This window comes from Lampetra planeri, chromosome 44, assembly GCF_965212315.1.
Source record: "Lampetra planeri chromosome 44, kcLamPlan1.2.h2, whole genome shotgun sequence".
Taxonomy (NCBI): Eukaryota; Metazoa; Chordata; class Hyperoartia; order Petromyzontiformes; family Petromyzontidae; genus Lampetra; species Lampetra planeri.
Genome location: NC_136150.1, coordinates 2164719 through 2181508, shown reverse-complemented (window position 1 = coordinate 2181508; position 16790 = coordinate 2164719). Strand labels below are relative to the sequence as shown.

Here is a 16790-nt window from a genome sequence, read left to right as displayed (position 1 = left end):
CGGTTTATCCCTCCGCATTTAAAAACATGTGCCTCGAGTGTTTGGCTGCGACACATTTCCACGTGATAAGCCGCTTCACTGGGCTCTAATTTGTGGCCAGGTTGCTTCTTAAAAAGAGCTATGTAGCTCAGTGGGCCGTATCTGGTAAAAGAAAAAATAGTTTAAGTTTTTTACGTTATAGTTTTACATTGCAGATTGTGGTTTGTTTCATAATTACTCGTTTGATTTGAGTAAAGTCTCCTCACATTGTTTGTGTAGTGCGCGATCGGGTTAGTTGTGGTTGTGGGCTTATCTTATCCCTCCGATTGAATATCCCGCCAGTTGGCCGTGCAGTTCACAGCCCTCAACTCGATTTCCAAATTTGTGAATTCACCTGCTAGTGACTCGATTTAGGCTACGTGGCAATTATCGCCCATCTTTTGTGAAAACTCGGCAGGATTCTCCTGAAAAAGAGTGATGAGACTCAGTGTGGCTTCCCTGGGTAAACAACCCTAGTACTGTTACAGACGCTTAAGAAATAATTTTAAGTAATTAAAATATGGCCTAACTCCAGGTCCCTAAGGGATTGGATACTTGCAATTGCCATCAAGTTAGGAGAGAAGTTACTGGTGATCAGGAACACTGTTTTTAAGTCAACTGTAAACAAAAAAAGTCAACCTGTAATTAAAAATATAACAATGATGAAACTCGTTTGTAAAAGTATTAACGATTGTAATTTACACTCTAACGCAAATATACTAGCCTCAACCGCAGGCCAACTTAAGCGGATGGAAGCGATGACGTCACGGCAGCCATTTTTCGTGAATGACGTCATTGCGGCCATGTTGCATGGGCATGCTTGTCAACCCCTTATCAGAGCCCTACCTTATTACAGACCAATTCAGACCTTATTTGTCACCCCGTGCCCCTTATACATCTCAACGTTCATCCTACAAAGTCCCATGACAAGGGAGAAACACAAACAAATAGACTAAACAAATTCCCGTATTGAAAAGGCTGTAAGCTGCATTGACCTGCAAACTAAATTTCCTTGTGCAGGAATATGGGTAAACCTATGAGTTGACAGGTATGCATGGGAGTTGCCTTCCTGGCAGCTGATTGGCTGAAGTCAGGACATCATCGCCGGCAACCTCGCTCGCGTGTCTTGAGTCTTGAGTCGACGTATCGACACTTTTCTGACGACATTTTTCACCTTGCTGTAATCTCAGCCTCAGGACCGTGTCAAAATTTAATGAGCATTTTGAGTACTCGGAGCGCTGACCTAGGGTGACTCAGTCTCCACCATCCATAGCCTGAAGCAGCTGTCCTTTCACAAGTTGATGCCTGTCACAGCAATATTTCATGTCCCCCATGTGCTCGGATGAGTTGCCAAACGTAAGTGGCATCCCACGCTTCCTTGAGCAATTAAAGAGTTTTTGTTTGTACATTTGCCCGAGCGAAGGCCGAAAGGCCCCAAAACATCACGGCACCATCGGAGTTGTCTTCAATAAGAGTTGCACCGTGTCTTGGAATTGATCGGGGTTTGTTATAAGAGCTTGGGTAAAGAGACGTTGGGAGGGAATTTCAAAGACGAGCATCGCAAGGGGACGAAAGCAGAGAAAGAACTGTTGTTGTGACCTGCAGTGTGCTGAGCGAACACACCGTAGGTATGAGATGAAACCACTCAGTCTAGTTGACATGAATCTTCCACATGTGGCGCCACGGTGGCTACGAGATGTTAACTACCTCGCCTGGTATGTAGGAGGTCGTGGGTTCGATCCCGATCCTGACACCTGCTGTGTATTAGGAGTTTGCGGTGTCTCTTTCTCCCTATGGTTGCAGGGATTTTTCTCCGGGTCCTCCTGGTTTTCCCCTCCACGTTTAGAATCGTGCGTTTAGAGTTTTTGGCTGCTGTAAATTTCCACGTGATAAGCCACTTTCGTTGGTCTATCATTTGTGGCCAGGTCGCTTCTAAAAAATAGCTATACAGCTCAGTGGGCATTAGCTTGTAAAATAAAAATAGTTGAAAAGTTGATATGGGTGGAGGAATCAATGAGTGAAATTCACGGGAGCAGTAACCATGGTCGTCGCAGTACTCGAGTGATAAAGGGACGACTACCCACCAGTGAGTGAGTGGAGAGAATCAGCAATTGCTGGATCATCAAGCAATCAATCAGTTTGAATCATAATTTCTACTTGAATTGTAAATCCAAGCCTTCACAACTAAGATTATGGATTGCTTCTTCTAAGCGCTGCATACGCCTACATATAAAAAAAATGGTTGTGGATTTTGTAAATGGAGTTAGCAGGTGGTGCAATTTTCTCATTTGGCGGTCGTAAAAATCGAGATGGTTTATTCCAATAAATCAGCGGATAATTAAGGTCATGTTCCGAGATTCATTTAGCAGCGGCCGATGTCGCGCGTGCCGGTGGCTCCGCTTCGTTCACGCCGACTCGCCCGATGGGGTGAATTAAAGTGCACGTTGAACCCGGGACAGGTTCACTCGTTCAATTGGCGGCGGGCGCCCATCATCAACAAGATCGCGCGCGAGTTCAGTTCCCAGTCGGGGTCAACCGTCATCGTCTTCTTTGCTGTTGTCGTCATTATCGTCGCGCTCTTCCCAGGGCACCATCGCGGAGGTTTGGCTTGGCGCACGACGCGAATTTGTTAAATGCCCAACAACACGGCACGCGCCCGACTCGAATGACGTCGGGGGCTTCTACTTTAACGCCCGCCGCCGCCGCCATGCACACGGGGTGAGTATTCGTGCGGTCAACACACCGGCCGCAAAAGTGGGGGCCCGTGTCACAATCCTGCCGGAGTGTACCACTCGCCTCGCCGCGGTGAAGTGGATTTAACGAAGATGTCGTCTCTTTTTTTTTTTTTTCTGGACAGCGCCCTTCAGATCCGCCAAGGTCGACCTACCTTATTCAATCACGCGCGTCCCCAGCCGTCTTATTAACAGGTTTTTTTTTTGGCACAGAACCCCGCTGCGCAGGATATTTGGCGTTTCTGTTTTTTTTGGGGGGGGGGTGGGTGGCGGAGGTAATTTTCCGCACGTAGCCCAGAGGTGAGATGGAAAGACGCTGAGACTCCACTCTCAAACGGCCGTGGGGCCCGGATTCATCTCTTTAAGTGGCCCATCTTACCATCGGTGCAAATTCCACATTCTTATGAGATGGGCCGGTCTCTCCATAGGACGATCATCATTGACTGACTCGCCACAGTGTGGGTCCTTATTTTATCGTCTCCGGAGGGGTGATGGGCTCCTTTTTCTGCGTGTATATTCGTGGCCATCGCGACATAGGGGCACCACGAAAGCGATACAAAGACTCCCTGAAGAAGTCCCTCACTGCTTGCTGCATCGATCACCGTCAGTGGGCAACACAAGCAGCTGATCGCAACTCCTGGCGGCACACAGTCCACCAGGCCACCTCCTTCTTCGAAGGTACCCGCAGGGCCCGTATGGAGGACAAAAGGAGGAGGAGGAAGAACCATGATCCCTCAGCACCCATCCCAGATCAGACCTATACTTGCAGCTGTTGTGGCAGGACCTGCTTGTCCCGCATAGGCCTCGTCAGCCACCAGCGTGCCTGCAGAAGACGTGGATGTCCTTCCTAGATCTTCGTTTGCGAAGCCAAGCCATGGTGATGATGATGATGATGATATTGGTGGAACTTCTTTCGCACCACACGGAGCCAACCGTGCTCGTCGGAGGTGTGGGGGAAGGACAACAACACAAAAGCAATTCTAAAGAAACTCATTTTTAACCTAGATTTAAAATTGTCTTCCTAATATCGGAAGCAAGAGTGTTCCAGACGGCTGCGGAAGCAGCCGTCTGGAACACATCCAAGAACCGCATACAGTATTGGGGACAACTCATGCGACCGTATAAAAGATAAAGATAAAGATCCCCATATAGCCTGGAACAGACTGTTGGGGCAAGTGCTGTTAGCGAGCACCTAATGAAGGCCGGAATGGCACACGAGGGGGTGGGTGGCCAGCACCACGCCCGACCGCCTTTGTCTCCCAGTGGGATGTTTACACACCGCACCAGGTACTCATGTGAGGCTGAGTCGATCTAGGGGAGGCCCGGGACCGGTTCAGATAATCGTCAGTGGTGTTGGCCGTGAGCGGGAATCGAATCTGTGTTGCCGGGTTCATAGCGCAGCGCGCTAACCGCTCCCCACACACACACAGTGTACGTTGTGTATAGATACTGACGATCACATGTGGAACTGGACATATATACGAGCACAGCATCAACGCCCACGGTCATTAAATCATTTACGATTTATTGGCATCCCGATTGCTCAGCCCAATTTGAAAAGTGCGTCCGCGAGCCCGTAGATTTATCCAGCAACGTTTCCAATCGGCCACTGCTTGTGCGTCACACAGCCGGCATTGGGGCATCTCAGCCACGCAGCCTGTGGATTTCTTTACTTGAATGCCACGTTGAAATAACACTTAAAGTTCATGAGCCTCTTGGTTTTCCAGAACAATGTCATGTGCGTATGTTGAACTTCTTTAGCATCGTGTGTAGCCAACCGTGCTAATCGGAGGTGTCATCCAGGAGCATTGATTTAAGTGATCAAACTCTGGACTGGTGTACCAGGTTTAGCGTGAGTCCAAATCTTGGCCGGAGGTTGAATCAGCCTGTCGTGTCTCCAAAGTATATATGTTAAATAGCTTTTTGTGGTCAGCCCTTGGAACAAATGCTGCATTTCCACCACTGTCTCAGAGCTGGCAAGGAATCAGATTCAGACTATTTATACTGGAGGAATCCGATGGGCTGTAAAGCTCTTTTTCGCAGATGTCCAGTCGGATGTGGTTGGTAAAGTAGGATCAGCGATGCCCCATCGCTCGACTAAGCTCGGTGTGAGACCCACATTTAAACCACCGCAAGCAATGGCTGAGAAAGCAGGAATCAAACTGTGCGCAATCTGGGAGCGCCAGCGCGTGCGCGCTTCGCGCTCGACACTGCACCACCGTGGTCGTTTAAAATGAACAGCATTACTTTGGCGCGCGCAATTAAATATGCAGCCAGCGTCCAGCACGTTCGCCACATGCTGGACGATAATTTATCCAATCGCGCCGTCAGATTTAGAAGCAAGTGGCCAAAGAGATTTATTGACCCTTTTCAAAGTCCACGAGAGAGAAAGCCAAAAGGACCTCGTAAAACACACGTTTTTTTGTGTTTGGCCTAATTGAAACTTTGAACAAGAGCAAAGACTGAATTGAGGTTGTGTGTGGGGGGGGTGAGGGGTGGAGTGGGGGAGGGGACAAGCCGCCTCGTTCGAATTGGCACAGAAAAGAAAAACCCACGAGAGAGAGAGGGCGGCCACCGAGTGGCAGCGTTGCATCCGGCCGCTCTCTGTAGCGCGCGCTGGGAGAGAGGAGAGCCCCGTACACAGGGCCCGGTGTTCGAGTGCATCCCGGTAAAAGGCCCGGCTAGCCGGAGTTATCGGAGGGAGGGAAGGATGGAGCGAGCGAGCCCTGGCTCGGCCAGCTGAAATGTCGAGCTGTCCACGGTTATCGTGAACGTGCTTGTGTGTGTGTGCGTGTGTGTGTGTGAAAGAAAATGAACGGCAACCCCCGCACCGTTCCCCCCTGCACCACCCCTCCCCACAACCCCTCCCCACCACCCCTCCCCACCATCCCCCACCACCCCTCCCTACCATCCCCCCCACCACCCCTCCCCACCATCCCCCCCCACCACCCCTCCCCACCATCCCCCCCCACCACCCCTCCCCACCATCCCCCCCACCACCCCTCCCCACCATCCCACCCACCACCCCTCCCCACCATCCCCCCCACCATCCCTCCCCACCACCCCTCCCCACCACCCCTCCCCACCATCCCACCCACCACCCCTCCCCACCATCCCACCCACCATCCCCCCCACCACCCCTCCCCACCATCCCACCCACCATCCCCCCCACCACCCCTCCCCACCATCCCACCCACCACCCCTCCCCACCATCCCACCCACCATCCCCCCCACCACCCCTCCCCACCATCCCACCCACCATCCCCCCCACCACCCCTCCCCACCATTCCCCCCACCCCTCCCCCACCACCCCACCCTCCCACCACTCCTCCCCACCACTCCTCCCCACCATTACCCACCACTAACGGATTGCCGTAAGCACATTGATACACTTTACATATTTTACACATTATACACAATTTTACATATTCTCACGCGTTTTATTACGCTTTTTATATCACGCAGCGTATCCCAAACCATATTAGTACATCATAATATATATTTTAATCTATTATAATGCCGGCACATATGGCGTAGTCTTTTCTCATATAACTCGAGACGATTTCTAATGTCCATACACGGGAGACCACACAGGGAAGTGATTTGGCTGCTATACATATCCACGCGATCATAAGCCCACTTCGTTGAGCTATTATTTGCGATGGCAAATGATAGCTTGGCTGCAAAATTTTCAAAAATTGTTGAGTTTTAGTTCAGACAGTGTGTGGTTCGTGCGCCCACTGCCGCGTGTTTTAATGGCGTAACTTTGCCGTGGAAGCACGGAGGTACGCTGTCCCTCCTCCGCGCACCTCCGATTAGCACGGTTCGCTACGTGTGGTGCGAAAGACGGTTGGCTACGTGTGGTGCGAAAGACGGTTGGCTACGTGTGGTGCGAAAGACGGTTGGCTACGTATGGTGCGAAAGACGGTTGGCTACGTGTGGTGCGAAAGACGGTTGGCTACGTATGGTGCGAAAGACGGTTGGCTACGTATGGTGCGAAAGACGGTTGGCTACGTATGGTGCGAAAGACGGTTGGCTACGTGTGGTGCGAAAGACGGTTGGCTACGTGTGGTGCGAAAGACGGTTGGCTACGTGTGGTGCGAAAGACGGTTGGCTACGTATGGTGCGAAAGACGGTTGGCTACGTGTGGTGCGAAAGACGGTTGGCTACGTATGGTGCGAAAGACGGTTGGCTACGTGTGGTGCGAAAGACGGTTGGCTACGTATGGTGCGAAAGACGGTTGGCTACGTATGGTGCGAAAGACGGTTGGCTACGTGTGGTGCGAAAGATGGTTGGCTACGTGTGGTGCGAAGGACGGTTGGCTACGTGAGGTGCGAAAGACGGTTCGCTACGTGTGGTGCGAAAGACGGTTGGCTACGTGTGGTGCGAAAGATGGTTGGCTACGTGAGGTGCGAAAGATGGTTGGCTACGTGAGGTGCGAAAGACGGTTGGCTACGTGTGGTGCGAAGGACGGTTGGCTACGTGAGGTGCGAAAGACGGTTCGCTACGTGTGGTGCGAAAGACGGTTGGCTACGTGTGGTGCGAAAGATGGTTGGCTACGTGAGGTGCGAAAGATGGTTGGCTACGTGAGGTGCGAAAGACGGTTGGCTACGTGAGGTGCGAAAGACGGTTGGCTACGTGAGGTGCGAAAGATGGTTGGCTACGTGTGGTGCGAAAGACGGTTGGCTACGTGAGGTGCGAAAGACGGTTGGCTACGTGAGGTGCGAAAGACGGTTGGCTACGTGAGGTGCGAAAGATGGTTGGCTACGTGTGGTGCGAAAGACGGTTGGCTACGTGAGGTGCGAAAGATGGTTGGCTACGTATGGTGCGAAAGACGGTTGGCTACGTGAGGTGCGAAAGACGGTTGGCTACGTGAGGTGCGAAAGATGGTTGGCTACGTGTGGTGCGAAAGACGGTTGGCTACGTGAGGTGCGAAAGATGGTTGGCTACGTGTGGTGCGAAAGACGGTTGGCTACGTGAGGTGCGAAAGATGGTTGGCTACGTATGGTGCGAAAGATGGTTGGCTACGTGTGGTGCGAAAGACGGTTGGCTACGTGAGGTGCGAAAGACGGTTGGCTACGTGAGGTGCGAAAGACGGTTGGCTACGTGAGGTGCGAAAGATGGTTGGCTACGTGTGGTGCGAAAGACGGTTGGCTACGTGAGGTGCGAAAGATGGTTGGCTACGTGTGGTGCGAAAGATGGTTGGCTACGTGTGGTGCGAAAGACGGTTGGCTACGTATGGTGCGAAAGACGGTTGGCTACGTGAGGTGCGAAAGACGGTTGGCTACGTGTGGTGCGAAAGATGGTTGGCTACGTGTGGTGCGAAAGACGGTTGGCTACGTGTGGTGCGAAAGATGGTTGGCTACGTGAGGTGCGAAAGACGGTTGGCTACGTGTGGTGCGAAAGATGGTTGGCTACGTGTGGTGCGAAAGACGGTTGGCTACGTGTGGTGCGAAAGATGGTTGGCTACGTGAGGTGCGAAAGACGGTTGGCTACGTGTGGTGCGAAAGATGGTTGGCTACGTGTGGTGCGAAAGACGGTTGGCTACGTGAGGTGCGAAAGACGGTTGGCTACGTATGGTGCGAAAGATGGTTGGCTACGTATGGTGCGAAAGACGGTTGGCTACGTATGGTGCGAAAGACGGTTGGCTACGTATGGTGCGAAAGACGGTTGGCTACGTATGGTGCGAAAGACGGTTGGCTACGTATGGTGCGAAAGACGGTTGGCTACGTATGGTGCGAAAGACGGTTGGCTACGTATGGTGCGAAAGATGGTTGGCTACGTATGGTGCGAAAGACGGTTGGCTACGTATGGTGCGAAAGACGGTTGGCTACGTATGGTGCGAAAGACGGTTGGCTACGTATGGTGCGAAAGACGGTTGGCTACGTATGGTGCGAAAGACGGTTGGCTACGTGTGGTGCGAAAGACGGTTGGCTACGTGTGGTGCGAAAGACGGTTGGCTACGTGTGGTGCGAAAGACGGTTGGCTACGTATGGTGCGAAAGACGGTTGGCTACGTATGGTGCGAAAGACGGTTGGCTACGTATGGTGCGAAAGACGGTTGGCTACGTATGGTGCGAAAGACGGTTGGCTACGTATGGTGCGAAAGACGGTTGGCTACGTATGGTGCGAAAGACGGTTGGCTACGTATGGTGCGAAAGACGTTCGGCGCGCATACGATACATAGGCTGAGCGCTGGCTGTAATTAATGCGCGCTTTGAGATTCGCAAGAAACAAAAAAAAATAATATTCCTTTTTTTTGTTTGCGCGCAGCACAATATCGGTAGTGGGAACACTTGACAAACGAGAACGACCGTTGTGTTTGAATGTGGGGATGCGAACAAGATAAATACAGAGCAGCGCTAAAAGAACCACCCCCCCCACCCCCCAAAATGTCAGACAGAATTGCAGTGACGTGGGGCCAAGGTCGAGATTACAGAAAGGAATGTTTGCCTATTTTTGTTATTATTCTTCTTATTATTATTTTATTATGATGAGATTTTATTGCCTTACAAAAACACAGATTCTTTTGTTCCCCCCCCCACCCCCAGAAAGGATTTTCTTTGTTGTCTGCCGCGTCTGTGGCGCTCGCACAAAGCGTCGGGGTAGCAGAGAGACGAGAGAGAGACGAGAGAGAGAAAAGCCTTCAACAATGGGGCTGAGTCTGTTTGCCCCGCCGCGGCCAAGGTGATCGTGGCTTTTTGTCTGTCACTCACTCCCAGCGCCTCTTTTATTTATTTTCTACCTCACCGCCCCCCCCCCCTCACTCTCACTCCCCCCCCCCCCATCCTCTCTCCGGCCTGAAACATTGTCAAAGGCCGGCGTACAACATTCTATTCGTCGGACCGGGAGCCGTTTGGCCATCACCGATGAACCGCTGTAATAAATACGAAACAATGATTTTGGTTCTTGGACGGAACCGTCGCCCCCTCCTCGTTTAGCCGCCTTTGTCTTGGAGCGCTCCGAACGCCCGAAGAGCGACGCCGCCGTGGTGAGATGCGTCGAGAGGAAATGAGGAAGCCTCATAAGATCTCTGTATCCTCTCTGTACATCGCAAACGAACTAACCGTGACCAGCCACCGATGTCTCAGGAAATCAATAAGCGGGCAGTATGCCTGTCCCCCCCCCCCCTTCACACATCTGTCCCTCCGGATAAAAATAAAATAAAGTTTTTCTTTAATATATCAGAATCAGCCGCACGGCATTCTGAAGGAGGCATATTGGGTGCTTATTTTGTTACTTATATCTCAAACATGACGGTCGTGATTATTTGTTGTTACGTACCACGAAGGTTTGCATCGATCTAGGACCCGTATTGAACAGTGGGGGGGGGGGGTCCCATTCCCCTTCCCCTGTAGACATCTTGCCAGTTCACCAGCAATGGTTCAAGCAGAGCCTGACTGCTGATGATGAGACGTCGAACGTTGAAATCGGCTCCAGAATTCTGCTTGTCAGTTTGACATTACGAATTCCGCTTGTGTTGAACCAACAGTGCTGAATTCACGCGCTTCCCAGAAGGCTCGCGTGGCTGTTGATGGGGCGTGTACAAACGGTACCGTTGTTTTTCACGTGGAGGGACATGTAGGTGCATGACGCGAGTATTGTACATTAACTTTATTTGTAGCATCAGCACGGTGACAAGCTAACTAACCGGGAGCCAGCCACCAACGTCTAAAGGGAATTGCAGGACTGGCACGCCATCGGGAAAAGTTTGAGATGTTACTCTTATTAGCCTTTGATCTGTTGCTTTATTGCAACATAAATGATGATGTTATGTTGCGTTGTATTAGGTTACGTAGCAACTACAATCGCTTTTTCTTCTTCGTACGGCTGATGTTGATGTAGAGCAACGGCTCTGATTTGACATTGAGCTGGTTGAGACAGATGATTGCGTCAATCAATCAGTCGAACTTTATTTAGCCGCGGCGCCTTTCACAGTGAGCTTTGCACAGACCACTTCACAGATGGAAGGCATTAAAAACGTACGTAACATTCCATCGCTAAACATTTAAATTACGCGACACAATAAAAGAAGGTCTACACGGTTAAACTTAAAAAAAAAAACCTACGGATTGTCAACCCATTGCCCCGAGCGAGTTAAACAGGCCCCCACAGATCAAATAGTGGTGACGAGCGACAGACAGATCAACCCGGAGGGATTTGTGTCTGACCAAAGGGATAGGTCTTCAGCGACCCTTTACGTGTGCCTGCATGGGAGTTAGCGGAGTGATCGACCGCCGTGGTGATGACACCGCGGTATTTTAGTGTGCCTATATCCGATCGCTGTGATCACAAAGAGACAAACAGCAGCAGGTCTCTTGTGTGGGTGACCGTGGTCGCACACCGGAGATAATTTAATGCTTTATTTTACACTCGAGAAGCTTGCAACAACAGTAGAGAGAGAGAGAAAAAAAGGATTGATTCTTGAATCGAATTGCCGCCCGGAAAAAAATGAAAGTTCATCGATTTTCAGGTGTGGTGGTAAGGGGATTAACCGTCGTAGGCCTAGCGCAGGGGCACGTGTACCCATGTGCGTGCGTGCGTGTGTGCCCATCGGCGGTTCCCGCTCACGGCCAACACCAGCGATGATGATCTGAACTGGACCTGGGCCTCCTCTAGGTTGACTCGGCCTCAAATGGGTACTCGGTGTGTCAAAAACATCGCCGCGAAGGAAGACAAAGGCGGCGGGTGCGTGGTGTTGGTCACCGACCCCCTCGTGTGCCCTGTCGGCCTTCATAGGTGCTACTCGCTAACAACACTTTCCCCGGCAGTCCATTCAGGCTATACGGGCGATCTTTATAATTGCGTGTATTGGTGAGGAGGTGATGCGTTCAGTGCGCACGTCCTGACGCTTCGTACGAACACGTAATCCCATTGTGTTTGTGACCTCGGGGGAGGGGGGGGGCGGTGGAGTGGATGGGAGGGGCAATGTTACGCGATGTTTTTATTTTATTTTAGACGCAAATCTGATTAGCAAAATGAGCCCATGCGGCCTTCTCCCCCCCCCCACGCGTTCCCGTCGCGCGGTCGCTCTCTAATGCGGCTTTTATGGAAACGGTAAATCACTCGCCGCGTCCCATCCAGTGGACTTCGCTCCATGTGCTCCTTTGCGCCTGGAAACATTAATTCATTCTATCTTCGCCTGCGAACGAATTCCCACCGCTCTCCCCCGAGTTCTCTCGCCGCACTCGCTGCGGACGCGTGCGTATTTTCTGACCATTGATTTCCGCGCCCCGCCCTCCTGCCTTGGTGTTGAACGAGCCGGCCGTTTTTTTATTTATTACACGGACAAGATTAGAATGCCCATTGGCTTGCCACAACGACAATGCCCCCGGGGTTGCGAGGTCGCGGATCAAGGTCAAGTAATGCATTTGTTTATTTAGACATCGGGACATCCTGCTAAAATCCCACACGCATCCCAGCGGCCCCGGGTAAAGTTCCAGAGTTATGGGTGTACCACGTTTTGTGTGTAAGTCAACAGCAGTTGTCCTATGGATAGACTCACCCACCCGCCCCTCCCCTCGGGAATTTTCACCACTAGCTCAGAGCTGTAAATGGTTGGATGAGCACGATCTCATTGCTCCCGTGAAGCAGGACATCGCTGCCGTGGAGTGGACGGGTTGAACCGTCCCCAAAGACGGCTCAACCACACCCATGCCCAGCCGTACCTTCCCACCGTGTGCCACGCGCCCTAACTCCACGGCGCCCCTCGATAGCTTGGTTTACTCACGGCCGGGTATAAAAAACACGGGATTTGAATCCGGGATATCTCTCGTGGTGTTGGCTTCATGTTCCAAACGTGAGGCCGCTGATCCATTGCTCCTAGTCATCACTATTAAAACGAATCTATTTTTATTCCACCAGGTAAGGAGCACTGAGCTATGCAGCTCTTTTTCAAAAAGCGCCCTGGTCACAAATGATAGCCCAACGAAGTGGCTTATCACGTGGAAAATATATCGCAGCCAAATGCTCTTAAACGCGTGATGTTGTTTCTAAATGTGGAGAGAAAAACCGGAGGACCCGGAGAAAATTCCACGCGACCACGGGGAGAACATGCAAACTCCAAATATACAGACATCAGGATCGGGATCTAACCCTCGACCACCTGTATGCCAGGCGAGGTAGTCAACGTCTCGCGCGACAGAGGAGAGGGCCCGCGCGCGTCCGTGCCGCGTGAATGCTCGACGGACGTGGCGAAACTTTGCCTACTTGTCACGTGCGTATAAGTAGCGCTGCGAATCAGGCATGCTGCTTGTGCTGCGTGCAGCCCGTGCCCGTTGAGCGAGCAGCCCGTGTACTGCAATGACATCGAATTGCTTGCGATGACAAAGTGTGTGGGATTAAATGTGCAAATGGGGAAAAAAGCAAAACCCTTTGTCGACATTCATCGGGACCGCAGAGGCAAATACTCTTTGTAGCGAGCACCTGCTAAGGGCAGCTTGGCACAAAGCGGGGAGTTGCGGCGGTTTTGCCCGGCGCTGTGGTGTGGGCCAACGTTATCGCCCCAGCGCCGATGTTCACACCGCAGCGGCGTGTACCCCACAGTACTCCACAGTACTCCACGGTCCGTTGAGACCGCGGTGGCAGGGGTGGGTGGGTGGTTCAAACTTTTCTCTTTGTCTTCTGTGCGCCGCGTGCAGACCCCGCGTGTGGCTGCGACGCGAAGCGGAGCGCCTGGTGCGGGAGCGCGAGAGCGCCGGCCTGCCCCTCCTGACGCCGGACTACTACGACCGCGACTCCATCGTGCTGCCCAGCGTGGAGGAGGAGGAGCAGTGGGTGCTCGCCCACAAGAGAGAGCAGTAGAGGCGGACGCACACGCACACACACGCACAGACATGCACGGACACGCACACACACACGCACAAGCACAGACACGCACACACATGCACAGACATGCACGGACACGCACGGACACGCACGGACACACACAAGCACAGACACGCACACACACGCACAGACAGCACGCACAGACAACACGCACACACATGCACACACACGCGCACACTCATCGGTGCCCTGTATCCGTCCCTCGCTGTGAGCGGTACCACCTGACACAGCGCGCACACCCACCCACCCTCGGACTTAGACTCGCGGCGAAACACGAGGGGTCGTAACCGCGGTAACCGTGCCAGACTCCGCCAGGCACCGGATGTGAGTCGCCGAGGGCGATGCCCCGGCAACGGAGAAGCGCACCGAGCGTCGCGCCCAGACCGAGGCGGAACGCGAGGCTCGACCTCGTCACACTCGCTCACGAGACACACAAACCACGCGCCGGCGGTCGACATCGCGCTCTGCACAAGTGGGGGGCTTTGTGAATGCGAGGGCGGCTTCAGGCCTCCACGTTGGCGTTACGGGGGGGGGGATCGTGGCCTCGTGTTTCACCGTTCTGTCTCCCTCCCCAAGCGTCATTGTGATTTAGAAAAAAAAAAGCATCTGCTTGAGAATAAATCGTTTGCCAAGTGGGCTAACGCGCCACCATGACGGGCGGATTTCCGTGTGGTGTCTGTGTGTGTGGTGTGTGTGTGTGTGGTGTGTGTGTGTGGTGTGTGTGTGTGGTGTGTGTGTGTGGTGTGTGTGGTGTATGGTGTGTGTGGTTTGTGTGTGTGTGATGTGTGTGTCTGGTGTGTATGTGTGTATGTGTGTGTGTGAGTGACTTGTTGTGACCTGCAGTGTGGTGGGTACGTGTAGTGAACGGGTGGGTGAGTGGGTTGATGTGACCTGCAGTGTGGTGGTTGAACACCGTGTGATGGCAGAGAGGAACCAAGTCGGTGTCTGGTAGAGTCCTCAACATAGAAGGAGGAGCAGGAATCGAGTGAAGTTCAGAGTAAACTCACGGAAGTCATTATCCATAATAGAGGTTTTTTTGGGATTGACCGCGTAAATATATAAATGTGTCGTTAAAACCCGCCACCACCCGACACAGCCAACTAGTAAGGTTTGTCACGTGATCAGAACGTGGCCAATTCGTCACTAGTACAGCACAAGTGTATAGTGTAGTGTATAGTAGTGTATAGTGTAGTATAGTACAGCAGTAGTGTATAGTGTAGTGTATAGTGTAGTGTATAGTGTAGTATACTAGTACAGCAGTAGTGTATAGTGTAGTGTATAGTGTAGTATACTAGTACAGCACTAACCGGTGTGTTGGAGAGCCAAGCCACAACATTTACAATCTTGAGTACGACATTTCGCCAGTAATTACAACCAGCTTCATCAGGCGACAGTGGTGGCGGGTTTAGCAACTCATTTATATATTTACACGATCTAGCCCAAAAAAACTATTATGGATGATGTTGATCGCGAAAGCCTACGTGATGAACTGAAGTCAGTATGTGCGTGGAACTTCTTTCGCACCCTACGTAGCCAACCGTGCTAATCGGAGGTGCGGAGCAAGGACAACGAACGAACGCACAAGAAGCAGTTTCTAAAGAAATTCGTTTTTCAATTTGGATTTCACAGTGCATAGCTCCGGTGGCTTCCTAATATCGGAAGCAAGAACGTTCCAGACGGCCGCAGCAGCGCATGTTAAAGCGCGCGATGCGGAGTGACCGTTGTTCGGTGGCCAAGCCTAAAGCCGCCGCTGCTGGGAGGAGACGACCCCCGGAGTTTGCGCCGACGATGGTTCATGCTGCAGCTACGGCTGGTTGCTCCCGATTGTTGCCACGTTAAGTCGGACCCGTTCAGAACACTTGTTGTGCTTCGCCTCCATCGGCACCTCTTCACAAGACCGCAACGAATGGAAACCCACCCCCGGGACCTGGATTCTTCGAGGCCCTCACACGTGCTGGCCATTGTGAAGTGGGGGAGGGGGGTGCGTTTGAGATCCATTGAGATTCGCCAGACTGGGCACGTTTGTTAACGCGTGCTTACGTTATTTGTGGGATTGGCGAATGCATTCCCCCCCTCCTCCTTCACGTGGTCCCACATCTTGGGGAGCAGCGCTGCACGCAGGACGTGTCTCGTTGAATTGTCTCCCTTTGTAATGTCGATGAACGTTATTGACGTTGAAGAGTTAATTGTGGGCAACGCTCTTGATGCCACCGCACACTTTTCCTTTCGTGTGCGGTGGTCGCCTGGTATACAGGAGGTCGTAGGTTCGATCCCGACCCTGACGCCTGCTGCTCTATATTTGGAGTTTGCGTGTTCTTCCCCTGGTCGCGTGGGTTTTTCTCCGGGTCCTCTGGTTCCCCACACATTTAGAATCAACATCACGCGTTTAGAGTATTTGGCTGCTATAAATCTCCACATGGTGATAGGCCACTTCGTTGAGCTATCATTTGTGATAGCCACGTCACTTCTGAAAAAAAGTTGCATTGCTCAGTGGGCATTAACTGGTAAAAGAAAAATAATAATTGACTAGTTTTTCTGCAGTTTTGGTGAAACCCAGTGAGTGTATAAACACTTTTAAGTTTTCCCAATCGTGGTCCGAGCCCTCTTGTGAAATTGCCCGTCCTCATGGTCCATTTCTGGAGTGTTTCTGGGCCCACAGGAAATTACACATTTCTCTAACTGAGGATCTCCATATCAATACAACAACGTGTTGACTTGCTAATGAGTGGTACCCATTTAACTTATACAGGCAAGATCAAGGCCTTTTCTAGGCCACATTTCCCATCCAAGTGGTGCAGCCATATAAGGTGTCATCCATTTTACCAACCCCGCATGGATGACCGATGATCACGATCATGATGATGATTCTTATTTTCATAAGCCAGATACTAGACCGATAAAACTGTTCCCGTCGTCATATACGCACAGGACATCATGATCACTTTTTTAAAGCTTTGTTTTTTTAGGACGTTTTTTTTGCCACGTTCCGTCTTTTCCTTGGAGCAGCAGCAGTAGCAGCCGGCAGAACACGAAACACGAGAATAACCTCCCGTTGACCATCGTGACTGGGCATCCGTGGTCCGGTGGTGGCGTTGAAACATGCTCGAAAGCGCGGCGGCGGCTTTCGAACGAATGCCCTCTCGGCCAACGACATCTGCAAACGCGGTCACACTTCTTGAATAAAAGCTCAATGTTGTTGGCCGAAATGCGTTGT

General features: G+C 51.8%; 1 protein-coding gene across 1 annotated transcript in view; it reads left to right on the top strand.

Moving 5' to 3' along the window:
• LOC144732773 (uncharacterized) overlaps nt 1-14230 on the top strand; it is a 63675-nt gene extending 49445 nt beyond the window's left edge. Inside the window, exon 3 of the mRNA XM_078614353.1 lies at nt 13390-14230. Coding sequence (XP_078470479.1) covers nt 13390-13552 — 163 coding nt within the window. The 3' untranslated portion in view covers nt 13553-14230. The remainder of the gene's footprint in view (nt 1-13389) is intronic.
• The last annotated feature ends 2560 nt before the right edge of the window (nt 14231-16790 follow it).